Source organism: Amphiura filiformis, chromosome 2 (assembly GCF_039555335.1).
Source record: "Amphiura filiformis chromosome 2, Afil_fr2py, whole genome shotgun sequence".
Classification (NCBI taxonomy): Eukaryota; Metazoa; Echinodermata; class Ophiuroidea; order Amphilepidida; family Amphiuridae; genus Amphiura; species Amphiura filiformis.
In genome coordinates, this window is record NC_092629.1 from 58,277,896 (window position 1) to 58,303,078 (window position 25,183).

The 25,183-nt window shown below is 37.5% G+C and overlaps 1 protein-coding gene across 1 annotated transcript; it reads left to right on the forward strand.

The window, feature by feature from the left end:
* Positions 1–3: 3 nt before the first annotated feature.
* On the forward strand, positions 4–23,007 carry LOC140146449 (uncharacterized). Its single transcript, XM_072168308.1, has 9 exons — positions 4–1,291; positions 5,399–5,508; positions 6,678–8,498; positions 8,541–8,611; positions 17,827–18,426; positions 18,694–18,853; positions 20,333–20,501; positions 21,285–21,367; positions 22,857–23,007. Exons 1-2 carry the CDS (start codon positions 132–134, stop codon positions 5,472–5,474), a joined length of 1,236 nt encoding a protein of 411 aa, XP_072024409.1. The 5' UTR covers positions 4–131; the 3' UTR covers positions 5,475–5,508; positions 6,678–8,498; positions 8,541–8,611; positions 17,827–18,426; positions 18,694–18,853; positions 20,333–20,501; positions 21,285–21,367; positions 22,857–23,007.
* The last annotated feature ends 2,176 nt before the right edge of the window (positions 23,008–25,183 follow it).

A 25,183-nucleotide genomic window follows, 5' to 3' on the forward strand; every position in this document is an offset into this window, starting at 1 on the left:
TAACTGAATTGTGCCTGGTATGCAACTCTGAAGCCCAGAGTGATAATATAGACTTGCAAAGTTTATTTCCCTCTCGCAAGGTCTTGTTTCATGGCATCACTACCAAGGCTGCAAATGCATTAGGCTACCTAATGCAAAGTAGTAACAAGCCAGAATTCAATGAAATCGTGTTGCGTCCAATTGCGCATGCAACAGATCCAGTTGTTCAGTTTGGTGCAACCCGTGATATGTGGGTATCAAAACAGCAAGAAATTAATGCCATTTCTGATGATAAAATTAAAGAAATCAAACAAAGATTTCTTGCTGTTAATCCAAACACAAGTGCTGACATCCTGAGTTACAGTCCTGCAGCTATAGCAGCATACATCAGCTGTATCCAAGCCAGCGAGGGCCTACCAAGCACATCTGAAACTGATGTGTCTGGTATATTCAATAACATCCACCATGTCCAATTGGAGGTCCTCGATGTTGACTTCTTCCCACTACATGACAACTTTGACATACTGTGTAAGAACATTGAGGAGGGTCATTTGTCCTCACTAAGGCAGCTCTATGCAACATCAACTGCACCTAGTGGAAAACAAATGACCAAACTTGCTCAAAATGTCCACAAAATGCCATCACTGGAGTTCCTCAATATCTCAAAAAATCCAATCGAGGCTGGGAAAACTATTCCTGCATTATGTGAACATATCAATAAATGTACGGAACTGTACGCGTTGTCTGCATACACCATGAATGCACCAGCAAACGATATGTTGACATTGGCAGAGAATATCCCAGCCAATCTTACACTGTTGTCTATCCACGGTAATGAGATGAATGATGCAGTAGCAGTATGTCTTACCAACTCATTACCATCTGCAATGACTATGCTGGCTATCAGTGTGTATGGTATGAGTATGAGTCAACATGACGCTCTACTTGAGTCTATTCATACCAGACTCACGAGTCTAGTAGGGATGCGTGTAGATGATAGCAGTTACGTGGTGAGTTTGGTGAGACATATGGCCAGCACATTCATGTCATGCACACAATTATACCAGCTACAACTGACTGCTACTGTCATGACTGCAGACGAGGAAGGAAAAGAAGAGGAGGAAGAAAGGGAGGAGGAGGAAGCAGAACTTGATGTACAGATAATTCCTGACGAGTGTTTTAATAACTTTATCGATGCCTTCAAACAATCCACGAGCATCACGGAACTGACGATGTATGGCATCAGTTTGACATTGCAACAATTCAGACAGTTATTGGACACTTGCAGACACAAATCTTTGCAGACATTACGGTAAGTTTATACCGTTATTTTAGTATTATTTTGTCTCGTATTTTTAAGCTTACCTAATTAAAAAAATGCCCGGGCCTAGGCTTGAAGCTTTTAGAAATACGTTTCAAAATTATCAACTTTATTTCAATATGGCTTGTGTTTACAAACAAATACAATGCTTATAATTACTATTAATTGTTTGTCTGTTTGTTTACTGTTTATTTTAACATTTAACCTGTTTATTTTTGGGTAAAAAAGCGTGCATAAATTGGCGTGTTTTGTGGAGATTTTTTTTCATGCAAACAAAATTCAGTGGCGGCGTAGACGTGGTAGACCCTGGCAGCATGCAATGTTTATAATTATTTTTGGCATCAACATCTGAGTGTTTACAAACAAATACAATGCTTATAATCACTATCAATTGTTGATCTGTTTATTTACTGTTTATTTTTACATTTTATCCGTTTATTTTGGGGTAAAAAACGTGCATAAATTGGCGTATTTTGAAGAAGTTTTTAATTTTTTTTCATGAACAAATTCAATGTAAAATCCATGAATGATGCTCGTGGCGTGTAGGGGTGTCTGCATGCAATTTATATTTTTGGCTTCGACACCTATCAATGCCTATTTGGCTTTTGTTTACAAACAAGTACATTGCTTTTAATCACCAGCAATTGTTTATCTATTTATTAACTTTTATTTTTACATTTTATCTGTTTATTTGTTGTAAAAATGCATGCAGAAATTGATGTGTTTTGAAGTGAATTTTTTTTCGTGCAAAACAAATTCAATGTATTTAGTTTTTCGTCACCCTGTCCCTGACTGTTTTTGGCATCAGCACCAGCACCCAGTCTAATTATATTATATAAATTTGGTGAATATTTGAATGAAATAATTATGAAATTTCATTTTTTATACCGTTTTTATACCATAATTTTTTTCAAGGTATTTCAATCCCCCATAAAAAAAAAAAACGTAGTGCAAACAACATTTTTGAGGTAATTGAAAGGACGCATGGGCAAAACAACACGCACCAGCAGGGTAAAGTCCGGTTCTTACTCCACATCGCAGCGCGATGCGATGCTATAAAAACTGAAATCTGAAGCCCGGTCCTGACTCCACATCGCAGCACGATGCGATGCTATAAAACTGTAATCTTAGCCAGGTTTTTACGAGCTCAGCGGTGAAAATTCTCATCGCGCGGTGGAAACTTCGGTCCTCGATGGAGTTGAACAATGTTCAACTTTTTTGCATCGCGATGCGATATCGCAGCCGTACACGCTTCTGATTGGCTGCTGGAAAATCAAGGTCGGTAGAATGACCTTAAAAGGAGATGCAGATTGCAGACCCCACATGCTTTTAAAACATCGCAACATCTCACGATGAAATTAAAATGTACATTTTAATTTCATCGCGCGATGCTGCGATATTTGAAAACCATCGCATCGCGCTGCGAAGTGGAGTCAGGATCGGACTTTAGCCAGGTTTTTACAAGCTTGGCGGTAAAAATTCTCATCGCGCGGTGGAAATCGGTCCGCAATGGAGTTGGATTTTGTTCAACTTTATAGCATCGCGATGCGATATCGCAGCCGTGCACGCTTGTGATTGGCTGCTAGAAAATCAAGGTCGGCAGAATGACCATAAAAGGAGATGCAGACCCCACATGCTTTTAAAACTTCGCAGCATCGCGCGATGCTGCGAGGTTTTTAAAGCATCGTCGCATCGCGCTGCGATGTGGAGTAAGAATCGGACTTAGACGATGTGCGTTAGACATTCTTGCTCAAGGTAATTCTATGCATGTGACTTTTTGACGTGCGGCAGGGATTTTTCAATGCACGTTTGGGTAAAAAGGGCTTTTTAATGAGCGACAGGCATTTTGGAGGAACTATCATACCGTATTGGGAGCACGCGTTGGTAAATGACACGCACCAGGGCTTTTTGCCTCACAGCAGGCATTTAAGTTAATTGGACGCATGGGTGAGTAAAAAGATGCGTGCCGGTTTTTCTTAAAGTGCGGATGGAGGCAACTTTATATTGGAGGATTATTTCGCTATGCGACTAGCAAACTTTGATTCTGTAGTAACATGTGCTAAAAGTCGTAATTTATCGTTCAATTTTGTGTTCTTGCCAACAAATGCTGGATGTACAATGTATATTCTGCCCCCATGTGCAACAAAACAGGATAGCGCATTTGCCATGTAGTACTATTACATACGTGTACATAGTGGTGCAATTTTGAGTCGGTAATCTTTAAGTATAGGCCTATTATACATTGTAATATCTTTGAGGGCGGCAGACATTTTAGAGGTAACACTTGCGTGGGTTAAACGACATGCACTGGGTCTTCATGATGTGTGGTATGCATTTACGCGGTAATTAGACGCGCGCGGCAGATAAAATGGCAATTGCCTGGGCTTTTGATGTGCGGGAGGCTTTTTGAGGTAATTGGATGCTGTGTGCACCCTGGGCATTTTGACGCAAGGTAGGCAATTGGATGCACATGCAAGTAAAATGATGCACCCCAGGGCATTTTGACATGAGTCAGGTATTTTCCAGGAAACTGGACACACATATGGGTAAAACGATTAGCGCCAGGACTTTTTGACAGGGGACAGGCATTTTTAGGTAATTTGACACATGCGTGCATGTTTTTAAAAAACAACATTTTTGAGGTATAAATTGCTTTGTTTTTAATTCAAAACTCCATTACCAATTGACCTAATTAGCACCTCTCCCAAGGGCTTAGGCAGCCAGCCGTGTAGGGAGTGTTTTACACACCCAAATTTGTAAACACACACCCAGTTTTTGCCCACATGGCCTATTACACACCCACTTTTTTTAACTTACACACCCAAACCTTCAAATCCTGCCTAAAACCCTGACCCCTCCCCTAATAAGTGCCCCTACAGAATTGTTTGAGTGCCAAACGTATAGGCCTACTGTCAAATGCACCTGAACTAAATTCCATCAAATATCTGAATAAGACCTTCTCTAAACCTCCCAGTTTAGGAATATGAGGATATAGACATTTCATACACTGCATTTTGAATGTTAAATGCCTGTAAAAAAATTAAATTCCCAAAATTTTAATATAAAGCACCACCTGAAAGCATGGAAGTAATAGACTATTACTATTACTTCCATGCTGAAAATGAAACCTCCCAGTTTACAGTTTAGGAATATGATGATTTAGACATTTAATACAATGCATTTTGAATGTTAAATGCCTGTAAAAAAAAAAAAATTCCCAACATTTTAATATAAAGCACGGGGCACTACTTAGGTTGATTCACTATTTATTGGCATATTTACTTATTTATTTGTTTAAAATTATTTATAGGTTAATAAATGCGTCTTACTTGTTGAGAGTGAAATTGTACAAAATAATGCATGTGTACTGAGATGTTGATGCGTCTAATGCACGAGCCCCGAAGGGGGGGAGTGCATTAGACGCAGCAACATCTCAGTACAAGTGCATTATTTTATACAATTTTTCGAGCAACAAGTAATACACATTTTTTAACCTATTTCATACACAAGATAAAAAGTCATGATTTTTTCTAATTTAATAACAAAATTGTCACTAAAAATGTTGGAAAATACGAGCAAATATAAATGCATCACCTCGCAAGGAAAATGAATCAATCCTACGTGATGTGAATGCGCGCGGAAGCACTGCGCGTAGTGCGCACAGTGTGTGTCCGTGCAATTATACAATATTAATGCACTCCGTGTATCTTTCTAACGGCTTTTCTGATTGGCTATGTGGTTCTAAGAGTGTATGAAACAATGTTAAGTGGTACTACGGCCATTATTTTTCACACTTTGTTGACAAAATGTTCATTTCCATATAAATTATTTCATTTATAACATTTATTTTAATACTTCAGTTATCATGACGTTGCCCTTGGCTTATATTGAGCTCATCAACTCCTTGAATTGCGCATTCATGTGTAGCCTATATTACGTACCGTATGCCCCTCAAATTTGACCTTCACTGCAGCCAGCAAAACCTCACCCTGACTTGTACCATGTTGTACCCGTATCCATATAAATCTTTATACTTCATTTATATAAAGGATGCCATTTCATAATAATTATTTGAGAATCCTTGCTATCATTTCACAGGTTTGACAGACGCTCCCTACCAGCAGGTCTTGAAGATAGTGAGCTGGATGATGATGAATTCCTCCTTCTTGATTAGCATCCTTACACACTAGCATGACTAGGCAGCCCAGGTGAGTCAAATGAAATCATGTACAAAATATAAATTCTTAACTTGTGTAAACAGACCCTGAAACAGACCAGAGAGATACTACAGATAGTATACAAATATTGACTGCTATGAGGGGCATGGTTAAAATTATAGGCCCAAGGTGATCTCAAACCATGCTATGACCCGAGGCGCACATAGCATGGTTTTGAGATCACCTTGGGCCTATAATTTTAACCATGACCCGAAAAAAGCAATATTTGTTTTATATACCTCATTAATATAGGTTTTTGTCATCTGATTGGTTAAAAGGCCTATATTATTGTTCACAGGCCATGGTAAAATTTACCAAGAAAGTTTTTTGTTATGAACCGATCGCGTCACCGCAACTGGCAGGCAGCGCGTCGGTGCCGTGTGGAGGGCATAGCTAATTCTATGACAGCACTTTTAACCAATCAGATAACAGGAATCTATATGAGGTATATAATATACTTTATCAAGCAGCAGGCAAGTGACTAGGGCAATGCTAACAACAGCGACAGGCCTACTTCGTATCTCAAATATATGCTTGTACAAAATTGTTGCAGCATTTTTAGCAAAAGTTAATCACCTAGGTATCTTTACTAATTTGAACCTGCTGAATCCAAAAGAGAAGGTAAGCAAGCGTTATTTTGAGTCTATGACCTTCAAAGTGACCCCAGAAATTACCCCATAGGGTTATAGTTATACAGGGGTCAAAAATTAAACATGTTTTGATTTCACTCATTAGCATATCAAATTATCCGTCTGGTTGTAAGGATCACAAATATATAAATATTGTCGATGTACAACTTGTGGTTGGGGACTTATGTGCCAAAAATGGTCGAAGGTCAATTTGTACAGGGGTCAAAAACTAAAGTTGGTCCGATTTTCATGAAATTTGTACCAAATTGTTTGTCTAGCTTCAGGCAGTGAGAAAAAGATTTCCACTATCTGTCATGTATCGTTACTCGGGTAGAAATGATAAACCAATTTAACAGGACAATTGCCATTAGAACCTATAGGCCTGTAACTTTTTTGCCACATAACACATAGTGTACATCACAGATAATAAGTAACCCTATCATTCAGGTGCTGTTTGGACATCATGGTCTTCATTGATGGCTCAGCTACGTCACGCTAAAAATGTTATGAATTTTATTTTGTTTCTTACAGCTATGATGACAGACAGTCTAACCAGCCAATACAGTAAAACATGCAAATAAATATGTGATTGTGTACAGCATCCTATGATTAGAAAAAATTCAAGAATATACTACCATATTCTATTCAGAATGAAAACCTTGAATGACTGATGGTGTACCCCAGAAGACAGAATAGCCAGCATCCATATTGACACTTTGTACGGTCATCTCAAAACGAGTTTATGCAAAGTATAGAATGAAAACCTTGAACATCTTATGGTGTACCCCAGAGGACAGAGTAACCAGCATCCATATTGAACTTTGTACAGTCATCTCAAAACAAGGTTATATGCAAAGTATAGAATGAAAACCTTGAACAACTGATGGTGTACCCCGGAAGACAGAATAACCAGCATCCATATTGACACTTTGTACAGTCATCTCAAAACGAGTTTATGCAAAGTGTGGAATGAAAACCTTGAACGTCTTATGGTGTACCCCAGAGGATAGAATAACCAGCATCCATATTGAACTTTGTACAGTCATCTCAAAACAAGGTTATATGCAAAGTATAGAATGAAAACCTTGAACAACTGATGGTGTACCCCGGAAGACAGAATAACCAGCATCCATATTGACACTTTGTACAGTCATCTCAAAACGAGTTTATGCAAAGTGTGGAATGAAAACCTTGAACGTCTTATGGTGTACCCCAGAGGATAGAATAACCAGCATAGCATCCATATTGAACTTTGTACAGTCATCTCAAAACAAGGTTATATGCAAAGTATAGAATGAAAACCTTGAACAACTGATGGTGTACCCCGGAAGACAGAATAACCAGCATCCATATTGACACTTTGTACAGTCATCTCAAAACGAGTTTATGCAAAGTATAGAATGAAAACCTTGAACGTCTTATGGTGTACCCCAGAAGACAGAATAACCAGCATCCATATTGACACTTTGTACGGTCATCTCAAAACGAGATTATATGCAAAGTGTGGAATGAAAACCTTGAACGTCTTATAGTGTACCCCAGAGGACAGAGTAACCAGCATCCACATTGACACTTGTATGGTCATCTCAAAACGAGATTATATGCAAAGTGTGGAATGAAAACCTTGAACGTCTTATAGTGTACTCCAGAGAACAGAATAACCAGCATCCACATTGACACTTTGTACGGTCATCTCAAAACGAGATTATATGCAAAGTGTGGAATGAAAACCTTGAATGTCTTATAGTGTACTCCAGAGAACAGAATAACCAGCATCCACATTGACACTTTGTACGGTCATCTCAAAACGAGATTATATGCAAAGTGTGGAATGAAAACCTTGAACGTCTTATAGTGTACTCCAGAGAACAGAATAACCAGCATGCATCCACATTGACACTTGTACGGTCATCTCAAAACGAGATTATATGCAAAGTGTAGAATGAAAACCTTGAACATCTGGTGTACCCCAGAGGACAAAGTAACCAGCATCCATATTGACACTTTGTACGGTCATCTCAAAACAAGATTATATGCAAAGTATAGAATGAAAACCTTGAACGTCTTATGGTGTACCCCAGAGGACAGAGTAACCAGCATCCATATTGACACTTTGTACGGTCATCTCAAAACGAGGTTATATGCAAAGTGTGGAATGAAAACCTTGAACGTCTTATGGTGTACCCCAGAGGACCGAATAACCAGCATCCATATTGACACTTTGCACCGTCTCAGACGACCTTCTGCTTGCAAAGTGTTTGTTTTGGGTTTGTATTCTTAATGCATGCTATAATTACCGCATATATATACGCCATGTGGAAAGTGCGAAAAACAAAATGTCCTTTTGGGCATGTGTTTTGCTTGGATAACCTTATTAGTAGCAAAAGATTGCAGATCCGTGCAAAGGGTCAATTGGATGGTCTACCAGAAGGTGTCGAAGATGATGACTCACTCAAGACCAACAGGTTAGTAAGAGTAGTAAAATTACACATTTTGAGAAACTTTACTATATCGATCTGTAGATAGCTCTAAAAGTACACATAAGAAGATTTTATAAATTACATGATCCATGCTGCAGAGTTGCACACTATTTCCTGTCTTAGTGCTTTATGCTATCTACTGTAGACAGCATTGAATGCCCATGTTTTCCTATACATATCTATAGTTATAGCAATCATTTCTCATGTAATGAATGTCATGAAGAAGCAGCTCAAAGTGGTGTTTTAAACATTATTTAAATTTAACTCTTAATCAATAAGTAAATGCTAGTTTTATCACCAGAATAGATATCACAGAACCAATACAGAGCTTGGTAAGTCAGTCATGAAATAATCATGGAAACAAGCAGATAAAAGTGACTAAAACCAGGCGGCAAAGGACGTCCCATCATATTGACAAAATAACACTAAATTTAGGCAAAGTAGATTTTGGGCCCTGTACAAACCTATGCAATATATCCGCTAAAAGTCCGTTTTTAGCCATAACTTGTGTCGATCGATTTCTTTTAAACCAGATATCCATGGGAGATAAAAATTAACACAGAGAAAGTAAAATGTATTTAAAAGGAATCTGCCCGGCGCACAAGATGTGCACCGAGTAGATTTTGAGTAAAAAACCGTCAAATTTTGACTTTCGCGCGTTTTTTAAAAATCCCTTAATTTGCTCTCTGCTACTAGCTATGAAAAGCATCTGCCATTATGAGCGTATAACGTATCGTTATTTCTATGCTGTGTAAGAGTCGGATATTTGCGATTCGTCATCTTGGATTGCAGCAACCCAGATCTTGCCCTTGTTCCCGATATTCTTATCACGTGATTATATACAGACTTACTCACAAATTTTAGGAAAGTGGTGTGTTTACGGCGAGATCCATGTTTTTGTTGATGTACAATAACAAAGTCAGAACGAAGCACGGAGAAGTCAGTACTTCTGTTTACAAACAAACAAAGACAGCTCTGTTTACAAACGTGATGACAACTTGAGCATAATTTTAAATTTGAGGTGAGTGTACGGAATAATTAGTCGAGCTCACTGTTTTCGTAGGGTCATGATGCACTGTCTGATGCTGAAAGCTTAAAATAGTACAACAGTGAGTGAGCACATCCAATACAAAGCATGCTATGACACTGATCAGTGCACAATGTCTATAAAATAATCAGTCTACAATAATCATCCATCTATTATAAAGACAGCGTCACTGTCTGTAGTGTCAGTGTATATTAAACCCCCGGGATTATAAAACACTGACCCCCTGGCCCCGGCCATGGTAATTGTAGTACGGGGAGCTGGATCAATATTAAGGGGCTGTGCAATAATTATGAGCCCCCAAACGGCTCACCAAAATTGCTTGCCCCCCCTCAGTCCGCCAAAAATCGCTTGCCCCTCCCCCCCTCTTAACCCGCCAAAAAATCTTTGCCCCCCCCCCTTTGAACATGCCAAATTTTTGGGATCCCAATTTTCAAACTTTGAATGCCCGTGAATGTGTGCCAAAATTGCTTGGCCCCCTCTCGGCTTACCAAAATTGCTTGCCCCCCCCTTTCGGCACGCCAAAATTTCTTGCCCCCCCCACAATTTTACCTCCCAGGGCTCAATTATTGCACAGCCCCTAACCGTAATCCTCTACTAGCTAGTGATCTGGACCGGGGGTACTCAAGTTTGGTTTTGGTAGGGACGTGCCGCTGAGATTTTGGAAGTAGACCCATAAATATACCAATTTGTCAAGAAATTTGGACCCATTGATATACCAAAAGTCAAAATTTTCGGCCGAATTTACCCAAAATTGTCTTAGTTTTTACAAATTTTCCCAAAATTTTGGGAAAATTTTGAAAATTTTGGCTAGATTAAGGAAAAATTGGGCTGTTTTCCGAAAAAATTGAGAACATTTTGAAAAAAGGACCCATTCATATACCAAAATAGGCTTTGAAAAAGGGGTCATTGATATACCAGAAGGCTGAAAATGCTACCCATGTTTGCGGCACGTCCCGTATGGTCATTTGTACCGAGTACCCCCGGGATCTGGACATGTATATTGTATTATGTATCTCTCCTCGAGAGAGAGAGAGCCGTCAGTATACTTTGCACTTTAATGTTTTTTGTAGTAAGCTTTACAGCTTTTAAATGCATGTAAAAACACTGCAGTAATTTGAGCCAACTCATCCGATTTAAATTTTAATAGATATTATTTGCACCGACGTCACTCTTTTGAGTAATTCAAATGGACTATTATGCCTCGCCGACTTATGTAGAGCAGGGCAGGGCATTTTTGAATGGGAAGTCGCCCCTGACCATCTCCTGGCCCCATACCTCAGGGAATTTCCCAAGTCGCTGTCCATCGACTTCCAAGCAGGATGAGGAATCTTGTCTTTGAATAGCAAGCAAATATCCTGAGATAATCAATTATCCTGAGATAATCAATTATCCTGAGATAATTGATTATCTCAAGATAATTATCCTAAGATAATTTATGATCAAGATAATTTACTATCAAGATAATTTATGATCTCCAGATAAAAACATCTTGAGATAATGTATTTTCTCAAGATAATTTATTATTTTTCATCAAGATAATTTATTATCTCGAGATATTTATCTCTGGACAAAATGATAGAGATGTTTTCATGGAGATATTTATCTCAAGCTAATTTACTATCAAGATAATTTATGATCTCCAGCTAAAAAACATCTTAAGATAATGTATTTTCTCAATATAATTTATTATTTTGGACAAGATAATTTATTATCTCGATATTTATCTCTGGACAAAAAGATTATGGATATATTTATCTTGAGATATTTTATTATTTCCATATATTTATCACAAGATAATTGATTATCTCAGAATTGATTATCCTGAGAAAATCAATTATCCTGAGATAATCAACTATTCTGAGATAATCCACTATCCTGAGACAATTATCTCAAGATAAATATCTCCATAAAAACATCTCTTTTTTTTTCAGAGATAAATATCTCAAGATAATCAATCATCTTGAGATAATTGATAACAAATTATCTTGAGATAAGTCACTAAAAAAATACATCTCAAAATCTTTTTTATCTGGAGATAAATATGTTGAGATAATCTTGAGATAAATTATCTTGAAATAATTAGTTATAAGATAACTTATCTCAAAATAATTTATTATTTAAAGATAATTTGTTATCTTTTATCTGGAGATAAATGTCTCGAGAAATTATTTTGAGATAAGTTTAATTGATAAATCTCAAGATAACAAATTATCTCAAGAAAATACATCATCTCCAAACCGTTTTTCTGAAAATAATAAATTATATTAAATCATCTCAAGATAAATGGCGATGATAAATTATCTCCAGTCAATTTATTTTTTGGAGTTAAATTTATGGAGATGATAATGTATTAAAAATGTTTTCTTTTCCATTTTTGTTATGTAAAATTATTGTTATTATTGTCTTCTTTTTTTTTACAGGAAGTATGCATGATGGTTTGGAAAATGGACCTTGTGATGGCTATACCATGGACATAGGAAACAATTGATTTTTGAATCAACGGAGGGAACCATTCTTGTTGGTTATTCAATGGAGCTCAATGGATTGTTCAACCTATGGATTTGTCACAAACTTCTCACATAGCACTATAACATGATTAGTCGTTTGGATTTAGGTTCCAGCAGTTAAGAAAAAAATGGCTAACTTTGTGACTAATTTATGAGACATTGCACCATTTCACTGTTTGATGCTTCAAAAGAACTCCAATGATAAATTAAAGGTTAGATCTGCACAATAACTAATTGTGAACAAAAACTGAACTGAAAAATATTTACAGAAATGATTGTGTTCCTGGAGAACAAAACTATGGTAAAGGGCTCCAGAATTACTGCTGTTTTCTTTGTTTTTGCCAAATTTCTCATTTCAAAAATACCAAATGACAATTTGAAACAATTTTAATTTGTTTACATTTACATTTAACCTTGGTCCTTTTCTTTTGTGCTCATACACATAAAACTGGAATGAAAGCCCCAAGTAGGTCAAATTATGCATCTCCATTTTGTGTTTAGAATTTGAGCTATTTTTAATTTTGACTGGAATTTTCAAATTTCAAGGTTCCATACAGCAATAATCAGCAAAGAAAAAATTGGCAAACTATCTTCTCTGCTACTGAACTATGCAGAGTCTGATACCATTGTTTATATGCTATTTACCTGTCTTCTTACAATTTTTATTCCTACCCAAATGCAACACTGAAGTAAATTCAAGCAAAGCAAATGATTATGTTTTTAATTTAATATTATTTATTTTCATTTTTACACATATACAAAGTCGTGATTGTTAACATCATCTGTAATACCAGTAATTGTGTTAAAAGTTACCAAATTTCCCTTCAATAATGTAAAGTAAATCTTTTGATACCATGTAAAGAGGTTTAATAAAATGTTCTTTTTATATAGCATTGTTCTACTAAGTCTTGATTGTAGTCATTCTTCTCTCATCTTTAATGTCCATTGTCCATAATTTGCATTTTTTTTTGCAGATCAACCCATTTTTTTTTGCAACAGCATGTGTTCATAATTCAAAATCTTCTCATAAAATAAAATATTTGGCCAACCGCAGAGTGTTAATTCCAACACTAATGTTACCGGAAACACAGAAAAAAATGTGTTCAGCCTTATGAAACCACACAGAAGTGAAATGAAAGATCTTGAAACCTTTTTTAAATGAAGTAAATGATTTTCCTAACAACAGGTGGAAATTATACATTTCATGTGGAACCAACTCAGTTTGCTGATCACAAGGCCATCTATTGCCACATGACTTGAGTTAGCTGGGAGTATTTCTAAATACTTGACAATAGAAATAACTTGAGCTGTAAACAGATGTAACGATGGCCAGCTGGTTATGTTTTGTACCAATTACCGGTACATGCTGAAGGTGCACTGAATTTGAAGTGGCACTATTCACCCATTGCACAGTCCTGTCATATGCCAGGAGAACCTCAAACTGGCAATTGACACAAATGGGAAATATTACATAACATTACACAATGTAATATGACTGGTTCAATTCCCATTCATGTATGCTGTCAGATTGAGGCTCTCCTTGCATATAGTGGAACGGTGCTATGCAGAATCATCGACTGCAGATCCGTTGGATAACACTTCAATGGGAAATGAAATTTGCTGCTTGGATGATGTCACGATGAGGATAGCATTTATTCCGGGCATTTATTCCGTATTGAAAAGTGTGTTCCGACAGATCTGCACTCGACCTACCTCTATGGGTGAATTGGGTTTGAAGTTGCACCTTTGAGTCAAAGAGTTCACAGTGTGGGGCACAGTGTCATCGGCCCGATATCTTCATGGCAGAAAATGCCATGGTAGGTTGAATCCACAGCAACGGATGGCCATTGTATTCCCACCTGTTTAATAGTTTTTAAATGCATAGTGGGCTGAAGGACATCCGACTAAGGCTAATGACATTAGCCTGTGACTGACCTCTGTACGGTCAGCGAGCATACATTCGCCATTGTCATATGCTTATAGACTGTCTCTACGATAGTCTCCTACACAGCCAGTTTGTGTCAGTCGGTCTGACACTCGTCGATCCTGTATGTTCGTGATAGCCACATATAGTCTGGCCTAAGACTACCTCCACAAGGTTCTACGCTGCGCTATTTAAAATCTTGAATTTTGGTCACTTTTTCAGCTCAAGACGCAAGCTACTCTCTCAAAGCGCAAACTAACGACTATCATATCTGTTCAACACGTATTTTCAAGTGTATGAGACCACATCTGGTTTCTTGAGAAAAAATCATTTACGGGAGATATTCATCATTTTCCAACCCGGTATCGGAAGATTTTCGTCTGATATCAAAATCGTGCATAGCAATTCACGTGTATCGATCCCGTGTATTTATTTTAATATCTCTGCTGCATAAATTATTAGCCAGCCAATGTCGGTGTGGGGCACTAATTGGGGGATCATATGGAGGACCACTAATTAGGTTGTATCTAGCCTCAGTTTGAGGCATCTGGGCTCTGTGATGGTATTTTTTTTGTTCTATTTTTTTCCTATTTTTTTCTTTCTTTTTTGCTTCTCGATTTATTTTTTTATTAATGTATTGTAGGCTCCTTCTAATTATTTCTTGCCGCCCTAGACTTCTAATTATTTCTTGCCGTCTAGGGCGGCAAGAAATAATTAGAAGGAGCCTACAATACACTGAGAACTTAGTGTTGTGAGTAAGACATAAAAACTGGTTGGAATCAGCAATTTTCTCTGATTATTTTCTCAGAACCATAATAACGAAGAGAGGTAGTAATCTGATATTATCATGTACAGATCAGAGGTGGGTGGACAGGATTATCAGGATATGAAAACACATGCATAAAAAAATAAAAATAAATCGAGAAGCAAAAAAGAAAGAAAAAAATAGGAAAAAAATAGAACAAAAAAAATACATCACAGAGCCCAGACACCTCGAACCGAGGCTAAGCTGAATCATAATATGACTGTTCTTGGTTTTTTAAACCGAGAACAAATGGCTCAACCAAAGCCTAAAAGCTTATAAGCATGATGTTCTCAGCTGTCTATCCAATATATCACTACAAGATTCCTATTTCGCCACCCCTTTTGGGCCTGCACAGGTACACCATCACCAAGGTACCAGGCTGGTACACATAGAGTACCTACACAGTACCAATACTGCCACTGCACAGAATCCATCAGCAGTGGTACTGTACTGGTACTACACTGGTACTCACCTGGTACTGCACAGTACCAGCCAAGTACATGTGCCTCGGCGATGGTGCACCTGTGCAGGTGGCCCAATAGGAATCAGGTAGTGTAACTGAGCTTCATATTATTAATCCTTAAACTCTTGTTGCCACAGTCCACTGCTTAGATTTCAGTTCTAAATTGGAATGTAAAATCTAAAAGTTACTTGTCGAGTGCTTGTTGCCACAAATGGCACTGTAGTACACCAGTACATAGACTTGGTTTCAATCTCAATAATTATGCTAAATGTGGTTCCTTATATTGCTGACTACCAGTTGCCTGATGAGTTATCAGTTTCCAAGGCTTGGTCAATCTTTTGGCTTACCACACCAACCTGTAAATTTAAAAAGAAATACAATAAAAATTTTTTTATTGTTTCACATCGAACAAGTTTTTACTGCAAATTGAAAATGATACACTGGGATACAACAATATTCTGGGAGACAAATTACTGCATGCTGGTGGCAAACATTGGCAAAATGGTGCAAGTGATTATGAAAATGCCACTGTTAGCGACATTTGAAATCCATTTCAAAGCAGTTTAGAGGTACCAGTACTCATGCCTTCTTAGCTCCAATTTCCACTGACATTCTCCACACAAAGGTGTGAGGTGTACACCACAGCCAGAAGAGGCACACAGAAAAATAAATATTTAACACATTCACAACTTAATTTCCTCACATGAAGTTAACAAATAAAGAAATCATTTTCTTTACATCAGTGTAAATTTTGAGCACATTTCAAGGTGTAAGGTGACCAAAATTGTAGTCTCTTCCCAGAGACTGGCTCAATCACAAATTAATGAGCAACGGTTTGCCGTAATCTCAATGCAGACATGTGCAGCAGTGGTGTACGCAGCTTTTCAAAAGTGAGGGGGGCGGGTCTCAATTTCCTCTGAAGGCCCTTCGCTCGCCATAATTGGTAATGTGATTTCCCCTGAATAGTGGGGGACCCCCTTTGCGCATATCACTGATGTGTAGGAAGGTGTCCCACTTGTTCTATTAGTGGCATTCAGGGCCTTTATGTGAGGATATAGGAAAGAAAAGGTCATGAAGTTTCAGGCTAAATTTCCATATAGGGTTGCTGGGTCTGAGTGCTTGCGATTCTGATTGATGCTGACATGCCAGTCACTGTGACTTGTTTTAACATTCCCATTTCACTAAACTTTTATTTTGTAACCAACCATCGTTTGTAACCAAGTTGTAAGTTCAATTTCACTAAACTTAAGAACAGTACCCTTCGTAAGTAATATGGATTTTACAGAGATCCTTCGTAATGTTATGTCTAGTAGTGGGTATTCATTAAGTTACGAATACCCATTAACTTTACTGAAGGGTCCCTGTAGTAAATCTTACGAAGGTACTGGTCGTAGGTTAAATGAAATGGAACCTACGACTCATCATACGTTACAAAGGATTTTGAGATTTAAGCTTTTTAAAGTTTAATGAAATGGACCCCTGTTCCCCTGTTAAATATACTGATATTAAATTTATTCTCTTGGTCGGGCCACATCACATTCATTCATGCGTTGGAGTGAAAACAACTTATCGCATTTTGTTTGAGCCTGGTCCCATCAGGACCCAGCGTGTCTCCGCACGGAGCGACCGTTTAAACAAACAAACAAACATAGCGTGATAGCTTGTGATACACTCCAGAGTTCAGTGAATGCGAATGTTGTTTTCATTCCAGTGCTATTGTCAGCCGGTTCATGCTCGGTTTTGCGACCAACAGAATAGTTTGTTACTGTAAAAAAAACTACACTATTCAAATTGCTACGTGCAATTACATGTACTGCAATCATTCTTGGCAATGTAATTCATACTGCGTTGGCTGTGTAGAAGAAGAACTAGACACAGAGTACATGTAACTTACACATACAGGACGCAAACCGGGACGCAAACCGGGACGCAAACTAGTATTTATAATCATGTATCTCGCTGAGACAACTTTTAATATACTTATGGTATACTCACTTTATTGCAGCATCCAAAACTGTCACACAGATTTAATCCACAATGTTGTTTTACCGAGAGTTTACTTGATTTCTACACATAACACAGCACAGCTCAGCGTACCGACAGTACCGACGTGTTGGTTTGTTTACATTTACTGAACCCGGAAGTCACTGTTTGCGATCGCCAAAGTGGGTTGCCAGTTTGCGAGTGTCCTTCCCCCCCTGACTAAAACAATGGTATTTTGGAGGGTGCTTGTACATCCAACCTCCTATGACAAAGGTTAGGCACGCTTTTGGGAAAGAAATGTTTGCTCATATCTACATGTATAAGCCAGGGGTGTATTAAACTAATGGAGACAAGATCAGCTCTTTTATACAAATGTATGTACGTGTTTTGCTATATAGTGATAACAATCATTTCTCATGTATGAATCGGCACAAAGTGAAGTTTTTACATTTATGCCAGTTTATCAACAGATAAATACATATCACAGACCCAATGCAGATCTTGGTGAGTCATGAAATCATGAAAACAAGCAGATAAATAGTGACTAAAACAATTCTATGCTATTTGGGAGGATATGCTTGTACCTCGCCTACCTCCCATGGCAAAGGTTAGGTGCACTTTTGGGAAAGAAATGTTTGCTCATCTATGAAGTCAGAAGTGCAACTAGCTGAGACGAGAGTAGCCCCTTTTTGGACCCTGTTTACCCATTAGTTCTCAGTTACTGCCCTTTACTCCTTTGGAATGACCAAGCGTGCTATGGGTATATATAATGCAGCTATACTTGTATTACCCTGTTGTATTGTATTTACATGTGGGAACATTTGGTTGAGCTGTCACATTACAAATCTTTATTAAAATATTCTGTATTACATGAATTCCACAGCTACAGAAAACTCTACCTGCCATGCAAGAAAGATAGCATCTTTCAACGCAAACCTGAAAACTCTCTACAAGAAAAGCCAATCTACTGGAAGGTCTCAGAGCGAATGGTAAACTGCATCACTGTGAAACTCGATCCTCATTCACCATGTTCGCCACACAAATGAAGCTTTCTACAAGTGGAGAAGAAGGTTAGTTAAATATTTCACTTGATGACACCAACATAATAGATCTCCCCTTCAAACAATATATGTTCTTTTATGAGTGAAAGATAACAAAACTACAAGACAATATGTGATGTGTAATAGTCCTTTATTTGATATAATAGCATTTAGCGTCTATCACGGGGTCTATCAGTTTGCAGTGGTGCAATTTCTCATTATATACATTATGGTAATATTGATCTGGCGCATTACAACTCTGTGTTAAAATAATATTGTATTGTGTGTATTTCACAGCAACAGAAAACTTTGCCTGCAAGAGAGGGAATCATCTTTCACCACAAATCGTACAAGAAAGCCAATCTACCATCAGGTCTCAAAAGCTAACGGGTAATGAACTGGGTCACAAACTCATCATTCGCCACGAAAATGAAGCTTTCTACAAGTGGACAACAAGGTTAGTTAATAGTAGATCCTACACATAATGACATCAACATTATTAGATAGATCCCCTGAAAACAAAGTGTGAATAATGAGTGAGAGATAACAGAACAACGAGACTGTTTCTGACGTGATGTCAAACCTTGATAATGCATTATTTCATTGTAATAGCATTTGGCATCCATCAGTTTGCAGTGGTGCAATCTGCAATTTCGCATTATTTACATTAGGCTAAAAAAAAAATTGTTTGTTTGTCCTCCACAACCATTTGAAAATTGGTGCGGGCGGGCGGATTTTTTTGTTTTTTTGTTTTTGTTTTTGTTTTTAAGAGCATACAAATTTTCCTATTTTGTGAGTTGATATTTAAAGTTTTATGTTTAAACATGGAAGAGAATATTGAAACATAAAATAAACACAAGACAAAGTATTTCTGAATGAGTTGCATACTTTATTTGTTTTCATAAATACCCCAACTTATGTTTGCTTGTTATCTGCTTTTGTAAATGTCATTAAACATTGTCTGCTTTTTGTTAGATGCATCCTGTTTTGATGGTAAACGTGTTGACCTTGCAGTTGTCATCAATACTTGAATAGCATCCGGCTTGTCAGTACTTCTAGCTGTCGTTGCAATAGGAGGAATGTCTGGTCGTATCATTTTGAAATGCACATATCTGAACTGCAAATCGGCAATGGTAGCCACTGTTTCAGTAGGAGAAACAGTACTCCACGGTCCATTTCTTTTCTCCCCCACCGCTATCTCCAGGCCGGTAAATTGATCATCAGCAGTAGCCGGAACATCTGACATTACATTATTAAATAATTCCCGTAAATTTAGGGATATAGGGGCACTTACAAGGCGATCTACAATCACTTTCCTTTCGCGCAAAACACATACGCAAACTGCGTAGGTCGCCATGTTTGGACTGCATCACTTGAACGTTGTTATGCAGACAATATAAATCACCACGTGAAAATATTTAAAAATCAAAAAACTATTACATATATCATTCAAATATGTATTTCAAATATTTTAATACAATGTATTTAGTACATTTTTTGTAACTTGTGAGAAAAATCGGTATATTTACACATTTTCACCCTGCATTTTTGTCCACAAACAACGCTAGCTATACGATATAAATTCAGTTCTTTTAATAGTACGATCGCCGAGTACAAAGTTCACAACGAAATATAGATTTGTATAGTGAGTTTGGACATGCGGCCACACGTATGATATGGTCTGCGTAAAATGCCTAAATCAAGACGTAAAAGTCGTAGAAAGGTAGAAAATCCAACAAAATCGATGTTTTTAACTTACAGTTTTGGGGAAAATGTTTTAAAAAAAAAAAAGAAAAAAAAAGTTGTAGGCGCGGGCGTAAAAATAGGTGCGGGCGGTCGAGGACAAACAAACAATTTTTTTTTTTAGCCTTATGGTAATATTGATCTGGCGCATTACAACTCTTTGTTAAAATGTTGTATTGCTTGTATTTCACAGCAACAGAAAACTCTACCTGCCTGCATGAGATGGTATCATCTATCTCCACAAACCGTACAAGAAAGCCAATCTACCATCAGGTCTCCATGGTCTCTGAAACCTGGGTAATGAACTGGATCACAACTCCTCATTCTCCACAAAATGCAGCTTTCTACTAGTGGACAACAAGGTTAGTTAATAGTAGACATAATGACATCAACATTATTAGATAGATCCCCTGTAAAACAAAGTGTGATTAATGAGTGAGAGATAACAGAACTACAAGACTATTTCTGACATGAAACTTTGATCATCCTTTATTTTATTGTAAAAGCATTTTGCATCTTCTTAGTTTTGCAGTGGTCTTCTGCAATCTCTCATTATTTACATTATGGTAATACTTGGTTGAACTGACATATTACAACACCTTATTAAATGTGCTGCATTTTTACGAATGAGAAATTCTGAATGAGACCCTCTTGAACTCCAAATATACTGCTGCTTTTACAACTTACATAAATGACCAATTGTCCTTCCCCCCGGTCCTTCCCAACACATTTAACTTTAGGGACTGTCCTGGTGGAGGGTAAAATTGGGAGAGGTTGGGGCCAAAATATTTTTGGCAAACTGAACGGGGGGAACAAGCGATTATTGGCATACATTCGTGGTGCACCATTTAAATAAAAGGCTTAGGAAACAGTACGGAATACGCATCTTGCTCGATGCGGTGCTTGCATTATATATCTACACCAGTTATTAAGATTTGCAAATTGGGATCCCAAAAATCTGACATGTGCAAGGGGAGACACAGATTTTTTTTGTAAGGCAAGAGTGGACAATCAATTTTTGGCATGTCATTTAGAAATTGTACCCCCCCCCCCTGCTCTTAATTATTACACAGCCCCTAACCATAGCAACAAGAGTTTCAGAATATTTAATATCAAATCTGAATTTTAATTTTGCACACCTACAGAAAGCTCAGCTGCCTGCCAGGATGTCTACAAGATATGTTGACTGGGATCATTACATCATTACTTCCCTCCGTGACACAATAAGGTGAATAAGATTTTCCTGGGAAGAGTTTACATAGGATCGAATGTACGTACACTGCAAAAAACAGTCTGCAGAGCTTAAATAATGCTTGTAATCTTTATGTAAATATGTTCACAGAGATGTCAAATTATTAGACTTCACAAACCATCAAAACTCAAAACTTATTTTTCTTGTTTTTAAATATATGTACAAATCATTTAGAAGAAAATTGTTTAATCTCTACACAATGTTTTTGCAGTGTAACCGGGTGGGGGTATTTGTTCCCCTCAGTTAGAACCCGAGGCCACCTGGAACCATAAAAGTACCGACAGTTTCAGATATGTCCATATAGATCCCCAGCTCATCTCAGTGCTATACAGTGGCGTAACTAGACATTTTCATTGGGGGAGGGGCAAGTGGGTCGAAACATAATAAATGAGGGGCAGGCATTGTTCATGCTGTATGTTGGAATGTGTCACAGAGATGCCAGTTTTCAGGTTTTAACCTGAATTCAGGTTTTTTGTGAGTTCAAATTCCCGTGTTTTTATTTATTTTCAGCCTGTTTTGGGGCTTTTTGGCCTGCATTCACACGCTTTTCGGGTTTTTTGAGTTAAACTGACTGGTATCTCTGGTGTCAAAAGAAGTTTGTTGGAATGGCAACAAAAGAAGTTTACGGTACAAATGCACGCAAAGCACGCGGAAAATTTTGGCATACTGAAGCCAAACTGGTGACATATGGTACAACATTTTTTTTATTTTTTTTTAGGTTAAAATGACCAAATATGAGGTTACTTAATAACTCTCAGAAGTAGGCCTACTTTACCTTTTTTCATTTGGGGGGGGCAAGCAGGGGCAATGATTCAAAATGGCGAACCTACCCCCACCCGAGAATATCTTAGACGCCCCCCCCCTCAATTCTTGAAACAATTGCGGACAAATGTTGGACAAATAAGGCCTACTACTAATTAATTTTGGTATTTGGAATATTGGTCTTAAAGTGTTCTTTCAATTGATTTTGTGCTGAAATGCGCGTAAAATTGTGACTTTCATCGCTTGGAGGGGCGCAGAATCAATGCTGAAATGGTCAGTTGAATTGGTCAACCCTTAGGGTGGCGCCCGGGGCATGTTGCCCTCCCCCCAGTTACGCCACTGGTTGATGCATCTTTGCTTGCATATTCAAAAAATTTTATTAACAATTTTGTTATAAAAATTGCAAAAATCACAAGATTTTTTTTTTTTTTCTTGTGTATGAAATGGGTTAATAAATGCATATCACTTGTTGGGCTCATGCATTAGACGCATCAACATCTCAGTACGTGTGCATTATTTTGTACAATTTCACTCATAACAAGTGATATGCATTTATTAACCATAATAAGTTCCTTTCTTCTTTGCCGTCCTCTTTTCCTCTTCTTCTTTTCACCTACTTATTGATTCTTATTATAATTTTATAATTTCAGCTTATTTTCTCATTTCAACAATCAAAGAAAACAACTTGTCTTATTTGTTACAGGTTGAGTGAAATCACAGATACTGGCGAAATGCGGTCTGTTGCTGGAATTCAAATCATCGCAATTCCTGTTATTCATACTTCGACCTGAAATTAAACAAGGTAGATTTCATCACAAACTGTACTCATCGGAAATTGAACTACAAGAATGCATTCACGCAATATGTTACATACAATAACTAGCAGAAATATATTATCGATTTTACGTCATCAAACATTCGTTAGAACTTAAACATTACTGGAAATAGAATGGCAATAGATTAAATAACGTACATATTGTACATACAATATTGTACGTACAATAAAAAGTCTGTATACTGCTTAAAATGCAGCCAGTTTGCACGCCATGAAGCGTGTCTAGTATCGCACACAAGCACGGATTAGTTTGGGTGCATTTCGAGCAAAACATGAATACCCCTAATTTTTGCCGCATGTGTGTATCGATAAATACAGCGATTGATCGAGTACAGGTTCTCTGATTTTAATTCTGTGGTTGCCATACACATCCGTAGGCTGGCATCAAGAGTTTTCTGAAAATTAAACAGAGCGCGGAGAGACTCGGACTTTTAAATATTGCAAGGAGACTGCAAGGAAATGAGCCCATCGAGTGAAGGTCCATTGATATCCCATAGCGAATTCTGAAAAATGAGTGTCTATAATAGTGTTTTCAGCTTTGCAGTCAGTGACATCCATGTTTTGATACGCATGTGATACACACGCTAAAATTTGCGGTATGTGGTTCTTTGTGTGTATAAGAATCAACATAAGTGATATGTTATTACTGCAAACACTGGAAAACACGCCAAGCTAAATGTTTGTCACTGACTGCATACAAGTAAAAATACTATGATTATGGGATGCAGTAATAGGGAGATCTGTACAAGCCTTACTTCCAGGAGAATCAAACCCAAAATAAAATGTATTCCATAAAGAATATGAGAAGATAATTTCGCATGACTTTTATAGGATGCTGTAAAATTCACATGAATATTTGCATGTGAAGATTGACTGTGTATCGCCATATTATACACTGGAAGAAATTCCCATGAATATTTGCCTGTGAAGATTGACATTACTATTATAATAGTGCTATAGTTATGTATCGCCATATACACTGGAAGAAGTGTCATTCTCTAGGATATGAACCAGGGACCTGAGAATGAACCTTAAACTTTTGATGATGTGTTATTTCAGGCGGCACTATAGAGAGATTTGTTGTGGTATCAAATACATGAGTGTTGTATGTACATCATATTGATGTATTTCTCATGAGCATGTAATAATGTTTTGTTTAATGTGCTCTTATATTTGTGTGTTTAATATATTTCAATAGGTTGTATCAATGCCCAGCCCCCCAACTCAACACAAAAGGTGGCAACCATGAGAGTTACCAAATCTTTCAAAGACCCCCTTTGCAATGATTTTGAATTTTTTTTTTCCCCCTTTTTCATGCAAAATCAAGGACAAAATATGGCCAAAAACAACCCCTTTTTTGTGGCTTTCAATGACTAGAATTTCAAACACCCCTTTTCAATGACTAGAATTTCACACATCCCTTTTCAATGACACTAAATATTGACATAAAATTACCGGATTTTCTCAAATACCCCTTTTATCCAAATTTTGCGGAGAGTGCAAATTAAATACCCCCTTATTTTGCTGATTTCACGGTCAAATTTCGCAGACAGTCCAAATTAAATACCCCTTATTTTGCCAATTTCGCGGTCCTTGCTACTATTCCGCACTATTTGGTAACTCTCATGGTTGCCAATTTTGGGTTGAGTTGTGGGGCCGGCTATCAAAGTAGCCTTATAATATAACTTGTTATATTACGAAGCTGATTATGATTATGTTTACCTCTCCCCGTTGCTCTGTTCCTACCAGGAGAGGCAACAAGGATGTGATATCATAGCAACATGTATTTGGGTTTAAATAGTCACTATGGACCACATTGGCCTCATCCCAAAGGCATAGTTCAATAACCTCAATTAGACAATTATAGTGTAAAATTTGACCTCATGTTGAAGAGTATGAGTTTTTGTATCCAAATTTTCAAAGGTCGTTCAATGAGTGTACAGTGTATTGGGGTTAAAGAACTATGCACTAATAGATGAGAATGTTGTGGATCCTAGTGAGTAGGCCTAGTCTATTTCGTACCAGAGCAAGACCATCGTAAGTGTAGTACTAGTAGAATGTAATAGCTGCCATTTGCAACATTTCAACAAAATGTACTTTTGATCAATGATACATAAAGAGCCTCAACTAAAATTATGTAACTTAGGGTTAGCTTAGAGGTGGCCACCAGACTTGGAATACAGAACATCAACATT